Source organism: Oncorhynchus tshawytscha, linkage group LG23 (assembly GCF_018296145.1).
Source record: "Oncorhynchus tshawytscha isolate Ot180627B linkage group LG23, Otsh_v2.0, whole genome shotgun sequence".
Classification (NCBI taxonomy): domain Eukaryota; kingdom Metazoa; phylum Chordata; class Actinopteri; order Salmoniformes; family Salmonidae; genus Oncorhynchus; species Oncorhynchus tshawytscha.
This window is the reverse complement of record NC_056451.1, coordinates 24,018,971-24,028,228: the sequence shown is the minus strand read 5'-3', so window position 1 is coordinate 24,028,228 and position 9,258 is coordinate 24,018,971. Positions and strand designations below refer to the sequence as shown.

At 51.0% G+C, this 9,258-nt stretch overlaps 1 protein-coding gene across 2 annotated transcripts in view; it reads left to right on the top strand.

Annotated features, from left to right (window-relative positions):
* Positions 1 to 9,258, top strand: part of LOC121840619 (ETS domain-containing transcription factor ERF-like) — a 74,126-nt gene that overhangs the window by 44,544 nt on the left and 20,324 nt on the right. Inside the window, exon 2 of one of the 2 annotated variants that reach the window (XM_042304958.1) lies at positions 7,683 to 7,902. In XM_042304958.1, the coding sequence (XP_042160892.1) occupies positions 7,683 to 7,902 (220 nt within the window). Of the gene's footprint in view, positions 1 to 7,667; positions 7,903 to 9,258 lie in introns of both variants that reach the window. The other variant, XM_042304957.1, reaches the window with a different exon arrangement.

Here is a 9,258-nt window from a genome sequence, read left to right as displayed (position 1 = left end):
CTCTGTCTGTCTCTCGCTCTCTCGCTCTGTCTGTCTCGCGCTCTCTCGCTCTGTCTGTCTCGCGCTCTCTCGCTCTGTCTGTCTGTCTCTCGCTCTCTCGCTCTGTCTGTCTGTCTCTCTCTCTCGCTCTGTCTGTCTCGCTCTCTCGCTCTGTCTGTCTCGCGCTCTCTCGCTCTGTCTGTCTCGCGCTCTCGCTCTGTCTGTGTCTTTCTCGCTCTGTCTGTCTCACGCTCTCTCGTTCTGTCTGTCTCGCGCTCTCTCGCTCTGTCTGTCTCGCGCTCTCTCTGTCTGTCTGTCTCACGCTCTCTCGTTCTGTCTGTCTCGCGCTCTCTCGCTCTGTCTGTCTCGCGCTCTCTCTGTCTGTCTGTCTCGCGCTCTCTCGCTCTGTCTGTCTCGCGCTCTCTCGCTCTGTCTGTGTCTCTCTCGCTCTGTCTGTCTCACGCTCTCTCTGTCTGTCTGTCTCGCGCTCTCTCGCTCTGTCTGTCTCGCGCTCTCTCGCTCTGTCTGTCTCGCGCTCTGTCTGTCTCGCGCTCTCTCTGTCTGTCTGTCTCGCGCTCTCTCTGTCTGTCTGTCTCGCGCTCTCTCTGTCTGTCTGTCTCGCGCTCTCTCTGTCTGTCTGTCTCGCGCTCTCTCTGTCTGTCTGTCTCGCTCTCTCTGTCTGTCTGTCTCGCGCTCTCTCTGTCTGTCTGTCTCGCGCTCTCTCTGTCTGTCTGTCTCGCGCTCTCTCTGTCTGTCTGTCTCGCGCTCTCTCTGTCTGTCTGTCTCGCGCTCTCTCTGTCTGTCTGTCTCGCGCTCTCTCGCTCTGTCTGTCTCGCGCTCTCTCGCTCTGTCTGTCTCACGCTCTCTCGCTCTGTCTGTCTGTCTCTCTCTCTCTCGCTCTGTCTCGCGCTCTCTCTCTCTGTCTCTGTCTCGCGCTCTCTCTGTCTGTGTCTCTCTCTCTGTCTGTCTCGCGCTCTCTCGCTCTGTCTGTCTCGCGCTCTCTCGCTCTGTCTGTCTCGCGCTCTCTCGCTCTGTCTGTCTCGCGCTCTCTCGCTCTGTCTGTCTCGCGCTCTCTCGCTCTGTCTGTCTCGCGCTCTCTCGCTCTGTCTGTCTCGCGCTCTCTCGCTCTGTCTGTCTCGCGCTCTCTCGCTCTGTCTGTCTCGCGCTCTCTCGCTCTGTCTGTCTCGCGCTCTCTCGCTCTGTCTGTCTCGCGCTCTCTCGCTCTGTCTGTCTCGCGCTCTCTCGCTCTGTCTGTCTCTCGCTCTCTCGCTCTGTCTGTCTCGCGCTCTCTCGCTCTGTCTGTCTCGCGCTCTCTCGCTCTGTCTGTCTCGCGCTCTCTCGCTCTGTCTGTCTCGCGCTCTCTCGCTCTGTCTGTCTGTCTCGCGCTCTCTCTGTCTGTCTGTCTCGCGCTCTCTCGCTCGCTCTGTCTGTCTCGCGCTCTCTCGCTCTGTCTGTCTGTCTCGCTCTCTCGCTCTGTCTGTCTCGCGCTCTCTCGCTCTGTCTGTCTGTCTCGCGCTCTCTCGCTCTGTCTGTCTCGCGCTCTCTCGCTCTGTCTGTCTCGCGCTCTCTCGCTCTGTCTGTCTGTCTCGCGCTCTCTCGCTCTGTCTGTCTCGCGCTCTCTCGCTCTGTCTGTCTGTCTCGCGCTCTCTCGCTCTGTCTGTCTGTCTCGCGCTCTCTCGCTCTGTCTGTCTGTCTCGCGCTCTCTCTGTCTGTCTGTCTCGCGCTCTCTCTGTCTGTCTGTCTCGCGCTCTCTCGCTCGCTCTGTCTGTCTCGCGCTCTCTCGCTCTGTCTGTCTCTCTCTCTCTCTGTCTGTCTGTCTCGCGCTCTCTCGCTCTGTCTGTCTCGCTCTCTCTCTGTCTGTCTGTCTCGCTCTCTCGCTCTGTCTGTCTCGCGCTCTCTCGCTCTGTCTGTCTCGCGCTCTCTCGCTCTGTCTGTCTCGCGCTCTCTCTGTCTGTCTCGCGCTCTCTCGCTCTGTCTGTCTCACGCTCTCTCGCTCTGTCTGTCTCGCGCTCTCTCGCTCTGTCTGTCTCGCGCTCTCTCGCTCGCTCTGTCTGTCTCGCGCTCTCTCGCTCTGTCTGTCTCTCTCTCTCTCTGTCTGTCTGTCTCGCGCTCTCTCGCTCTGTCTGTCTCTCTCTCTCTCTCTGTCTGTCTCGCTCTCTCTCGCTCTGTCTGTCTCGCGCTCTCTCGCTCTGTCTGTCTCGCGCTCTCTCGCTCTGTCTGTCTCGCGCTCTCTCGCTCTGTCTGTCTCGCGCTCTCTCGCTCTGTCTGTCTCGCTCTCTCGCTCTGTCTGTCTCGCGCTCTCTCGCTCTGTCTGTCTCGCGCTCTCTCGCTCTGTCTGTCTCTCGCTCTCTCGCTCTGTCTGTCTCGCGCTCTCTCGCTCTGTCTGTCTCGCGCTCTCTCGCTCTGTCTGTCTCTCGCTCTCTCGCTCTGTCTGTCTCGCGCTCTCTCGCTCTGTCTGTCTCGCGCTCTCTCTGTCTGTCTGTCTAAACATTTAAAATACAGAAGTTTCAAAAGAATAAAGACAATTCAAATGTAATATGATGTATATATACAGTGTTGTCGCAATGTACAAATGGTTAAAGTACAAAATGGAAAATAAATAAACATATATGGGTTGTATTTACAATGGTGTTTCTTCACTGGTTGACCTTTTCTTGTGGCAACAGGTCACAAATCTTGCTACTGTGACGGCACACTGTGGTATTTCACCCAGTAGATTTGGGAGTTTATCAAAATCGGGTTTGTTTTCTAATTCTTTGTGGATCTGTGTAATCTGAGGGACATGTGTTTATAATATTGGCATACATTTAGCAGGAGGTTAGGAAGTGCAGCTCAGTTTCCAACTCATTTTGTGGGCAGTGAGCACATAGCCTGTCTTCTCTTGAGAGCCATGTCTGCCTACGGAGGCCTTTCTCAATAGCAAGGCTATGCTCAATGAGTCTGTACATAGTCAAAGTTTTCCTTAAGTTTGGGTCAGTCACAGTGGTCAGGTATTCTGCCACTGTGTACTCTCTGTTCAGGGCCAAATAGCTTTCTAGTTTGCTCTGTTTTTTTGTTAATTCTTTCCAATGTGTCAAGTATTTATCTTTTTGTTTTCTCATGATTTGGTTGGGTCTAATTGTGTTTCTGTCCTGTGGCTCTGTGGGGTCTGTTTGTGTTTGTGAACAGTGACTCTCCTTCTCTCTATGTCTCTCTGTCTCTGTCTCTCTGACCGCTGCGCCACTTGGGATGAGGGTAGGAGATGGTTCTGTGTACTTGGTTGTCAGCGATTGGATATGGCACGTTACTCTCCTTCTCGCTATCATTCACTTTTTCCTCCCCCACCCCCCATCTCTCTCTCTCGCTGGGCTGTTTAGAGGTCATTGTAGTTGGTCCCTCTACATAGTTGAAATAGCTCCAGCGTTAGAAGTCTAGAAAAGGCCTGCCAAAGAGATCACACAGAGGAAGATGGGCATCCGCAGAGATAGAGAGGGAGAACAAGGGAGGGGGTAAGCAATGTGACCTGGGTGACAACAGACTACCAGACGAGCTATGATCTCATCCCTCTCTTTATACCCCCTCTTTCCCCAACCCCCTCTTCAACCATTGTCTCTCTCTCTCTTCCCACTCTTGTTTCCCACTCTCCCTCCTCCCCCTTTCTCTCTCCTTGTCCTAGGACTCACCCTGTCTCCTCTTCCCTCCTTCTCTTTCAGCCCCTGCTGGGACTCCCTCCATCCCCCAACTAAAAGTTGTAGCTACTTACCACACCCTCCAACCTCCCCTCCCCTTTATATATTCTCACTTACTAACACCCCTCCACACCCCGAGCTCTAGTGTCCCAGGGCAGAGATTAGCCCCCCTCCACACACACACAGCCTAGCTGCTGCATTATTGATGATGTGTGTGTCTGGCTCCTCTGTGCTGTAATGGCTATCTGGTGTCTCCCCCAGGAGGGAAAGAGAGCACCAGAGATGGATAGAGGAGAGGAGGATGGGCAGGAGGAGTAGAGGTCAGAGAGGTTAAGTCTGGGGGGTGAGGTCCCACACTGCTTTTCTCCTGCATGGCATTGATGCATTCTGACACACACACGTACACGTCTTTCTCACACAAAGCCCACTGTAGGGTCGCTTAAAACCTCATCAAACAGACCTGTGGACATGTCATGACGTGTGTGTGTGTGTGTGTGTGTGTGTGTGTGTCGTGGTCTCTGTTTCTTGTGTTAGTATGAGCAGCCTCTTGTGATAACTGATCCACAGTGACTCAGGACAGGTTTGGCCTCTGGGTGTAACATATAGGACACAGCCTTGGTGTGTGATGAAAAGACACCTGTTGTGGCTCTATATTCCTCAGAATCCCTGTAGAGAAGACATGTCTGTCCCGTATCACAACACACTACTGGGCTCTGGTTGCTGAGACATTGTTTCCTACCAAGATCACTTTACACTGATATTACAACTCACACGGGTGCTTTCACCCCTGTTTAGCTGGCTGTTTTGGGGGGGTTTACCCTGTTATTTACACACACGGTACGCTCTCTCCATATCTGTACGTGTGATGATAATGATTGGTTTTGTAGTCTTTGTTCAGAGGTTGGCAGGCAGTTTGTCTCTATCTACTTACCAGGGATCCATTTCACCTGTTGACCTGACACGCGATGTGTGTGTAGTCTATTGCCTGTGTCACTGTCATCCTATCAAAGCTGAGTTTTGGCAACAAAATATATAAAAACAAGACATCTGTCAATAATTGAGAGCTCTCCAAACTGCCCTTATTCAGTTAGTCAATCTGGTTCACCAAGGCAGACCTATTTAAGCCCACATAGAACTACATAAAGCAGATCTAGCACATATCTTTTGAGTGTGGCTCTATGTTGGTTGCCAGATGCTGTGTATTGACGTAGTGAAGGGCGTTAGGTAACAGGGTCTAAATGGTGGCGCTGCATAGCATGGTGCACATTTTTATCTATCTGTCAATCAGTCCATCGTCTACAAAGGCTCTCCAGCATCTAGCTACATTTGGTTATTTTTATGATTTTCAGGGCTCATCTCTCAATGATCGGCTATGAAAAGCCAACTGACATTTACTCCTGAGGTGCTGACCTGTTGCACCCTCTACAACCACTGTGATTATTATTATCTGAGCCTGCTGGTCATTTATGAACATTTGAACATCTTGGCCATGTTCTGTTATAATCTCCACCCGGCACAGCCAGAAGAGGACTGGCCACCCCTCATAGCCTGGTTCCTCTCTAGGTTTCTTCCTGGGTTTTGGCCTTTCTGGGAGTTTTTCCTAGCCACCGTGCTTCTACACCTGCATTGCTTGCTGTTTGGGGTTTTAGGCTGGGTTTCTGTACAGCACTTTGAGATATCAGCTGATGTAAGAAGGGCAAATTAAATTGATTTAATTTGTACTAGTAGTGACTTTTCTGCTCTTGTGATGTCATACACACCCATAATGTAGCTAGACCTCATACAAATGCGGTCTAAAGTTAAGCTAATTCCGTAACGCCATGTTATGTGTTGTATAGATCCTGCCACGTGAATCAGGAGAAAGTTGGAGGCCTCAAACCCCGATGAATGGGATTGGTCGGCATTGACTTGGCCTGATATTTATCACAGAACTATGGACTCCTGTTCTTCTCAGGCAGAGTAATGGTTATGTAGAGAGGATGTTCGTCATACTGAACAGTAGGTGATCAGCGTGTCCCTCTAATTTAAACTATGTAACACTCCGGTGATGCTAACACCCAGTCTGGCTCAGATTTGTCACATCTTCATGACCACGTGTGAGGAAATAGCCTCTCAAGTACATTCAACTCGTCATTCATGCCTCGTGTATATACACTCATTCACTCACTCACATACTGGCTTATTCTCAATCTTGAATACACATTTACATCAAGGTCAGTCGAGCAGGCAGACAAACAAACACTCATGAACATGTGCCCACACCCACAGTCTGTTTCCGCCGTTCACACTTTGAGTTTCCGTTGTACATTTGGGGGAGGGAGGACTAGGTCGTGTTGTTTCCTCTGCCAGTAGGAAAGAGTGACAGAATCAGGGAAAAGAGATGGAGAGGTTTTCATTGTGAATAGTATTCCACAGACATAGAAAGAGCACCAGTGTTGTGGTCGTGTGTGTGCTCACTATTAGAGTAGTATCACGGCAGGGAGATCAGTGAGTGTTTCCGGCGCAGGACTGTTGTGGCTGGGTGGACGCCCTAGCAGTGATGGTGACAGGACTGTTGTGGTTGGGTGGACGCCCTAGCAGTGACGGTGACAGGACTGTTGTGGCTGGGTGGACGCCCTAGCAGTGATGGTGACAGGACTGTTGTGGCTGGGTGGACGCCCTAGCAGTGACGGTGACAGGACTGTTGTGGTTGGGTGGACGCCCTAGCAGTGATGGTGACAGGACTGTTGTGGTTGGGTGGACGCCCTAGCAGTGACGGTGACAGGACTGTTGTGGCTGGGTGGACGCCCTAGCAGTGATGGTGACAGGACTGTTGTGGTTGGGTGGACGCCCTAGCAGTGATGGTGACAGGACTGTTGTGGCTGGGTGGACGCCCTAGCAGTGACGGTGACAGGACTGTTGTGGCTGGGTGGACGCCCTAGCAGTGATGGTGACAGGACTGTTGTGGTTGGGTGGATGCCCTAGCAGTGATGGTGACAGGACTGTTGTGGTTGGGTGGACGCCCTAGCAGTGACGGTGACAGGACTGTTGTGGTTGGGTGGACGCCCTAGCAGTGACGGTGACAGGACTGTTGTGGTTGGGTGGACGCCCTAGCAGTGACGGTGACAGGACTGTTGTGGTTGGGTGGACGCCCTAGCAGTGACGGTGACAAGACTGTTGTGGTTGGGTGGACGCCCTAGCAGTGACGGTGACAAGACTGTTGTGGTTGGGTGGACGCCCTAGCAGTGACGGTGACAGGACTGTTGTGGTTGGGTGGACGCCCTAGCAGTGACGGTGACAGGACTGTTGTGGTTGGGTGGACGCCCTAGCAGTGACGGTGACAGGACTGTTGTGGCTGGGTGGACGCCCTAGCAGTGACGGTGACAGGACTGTTGTGGTTGGGTGGACGCCCTAGCAGTGACGGTGACAGGACTGTTGTGGTTTCTACACCCAGTCTACCATGAGTCAGATACAACACAAAGTAGAGTGGAGGAGAGGAAAGAAGAGGAGGGCAGAGAAGAGGCCAGGTCAGGCAGGTGTGAGTGACAAGCAGCCACACTCGATGATGTGCAGCACTGTGTACGCCTTAATAACAGTAGAAACAGAACCAGACTGGTGTACAGATGGATCCCAAATACATCCCTAAGCTACAGACAGAGAACTAAAAGACCGAACACAAGTAGGCCTCACTAATCCTCTTTCCTCTTCTAGAACACGCCTTCTAGAACACGTTCCACTCGGCACCTGAGAACACCTGACAGGGCAGGGGGCAACCTCTCTCCTCTTGTAGGAGTTGGAATCAATATTCATGTCCTGCCCTTCAACTAAACAGCATTCCTGTGACTCCACTATTGGCCCAAATTTTTGTTTTTTTATGTGCTGCCTTCTGTTTAGAAATAAGTGAACATTTAGACTGAGCATAGCCTTTCTGAACGTGCTGTCCTCTATGAAGGCTAATCGTCTCAGTCCATCAGTATGGCTGTGCTCCACGGACCTCCAGGCTAACTCCCTTCTCCCTGGTCTCCCCCCTCTCCTCCCCAGGGTTTGCCTTTCCAGACTGGGCCTACAAACCTGAGTCGAGCCCCGGCTCGCGACAGATCCAGCTGTGGCACTTCATCCTGGAGCTGCTGAGGAAGGAGGAGTACCATGATGTCATCGCCTGGCAGGGGGACTATGGAGAGTTTGTCATCAAGGACCCTGACGAAGTGGCCCGGTTATGGGGGGCCCGCAAGTGCAAACCCCAGATGAACTACGACAAGCTGAGCAGGGCACTCCGGTAAGGAAACTCAATGATACCAAGCGTGTCCTGCTCCATGTGCTGTTTACACACAGATCCTAATGCACATGGCTGTCTTATGGCAGTGATCCAGGCCCCAATTCCTCTCCAAGCTCGGGCTTCGGCCCCAGATATAGGTTTATTGTTACGTTGTGCACGGTCAACATTTCATCAACTCAGTCTGCTTGACATGACCATGTCTCTCACACCTGCCTAAGCTGGTTGTTATGACTATGGCACCAGCTAGCCCCTAAAGCACTGTATACTGTAGGCCTATCGTATTGGCACTGACCCTATCTCCAAATACACTGTATACTGTAGGCCTATCGTATTGGCACTGACCCTATCTCCAAATACACTGTATACTGTAGGCCTATCGTATTGGCACTGACCCTATCTCCTAATACACTGTATACTGTAGGCCTATCGTATTGGCACTGACCCTATCTCCTAATACACTGTATTCTGTAGGCCTATCGTATTGGCACTGACCCTATCTCCTAATACACTGTATACTGTAGGCCTATCGTATTGGCACTGACCCTATCTCCTAATACACTGTATACTGTAGGCCTATCGTATTGGCACTGACCCTATCCCCCAATACACTGTTTTGGCAGTGACCAGAAAGGACATGGACTCTATTGACACCAACTCAAACCCCATATTCCTGCCATGGCGGTGATAATATTGTCCATGTAATGGCAGTGACTAAACAAAAAAGACTGTTCACTCAAACACCCCAAACACAAGCCCCTTATACTGTTATGGCATTGACCTCCATGACCCCGTATGGCTTCCCCATACACTGTATAACCACTACTCTGACTACATGTAGCCTATCACATGTCAATCACCCATACACTGTATAACCACTACTCTGACTACATATAGCCTATCACATGTCAATCACCCATACACTGTATAACCACTACTCTGACTACATATAGCCTATCACATGTCAATCACCCATACACTGTATAACCACTACTCTGACTACATATAGTCAATCACATGTCAATCACCCATACACTGTATAACCACTACTCTGACTACATATAGCCTATCACATGTCAATCACCCATACACTGTATAACCACTACTCTGACTACATGTAGCCTATCACATGTCAATCACCCATACACTGTATAACCACTACTCTGACTACATGTAGCCTATCACATGTCAATCACCCATACACTGTATAACCACTACTCTGACTACATGTAGCCTATCACATGTCAATCACCCATACACTGTATAACCACTACTCTGACTACACGTAGTCAATCACATGTCAATCACCCATACACTGTATAACCACTACTCTGACTACATATAGCCTATCACATGTCA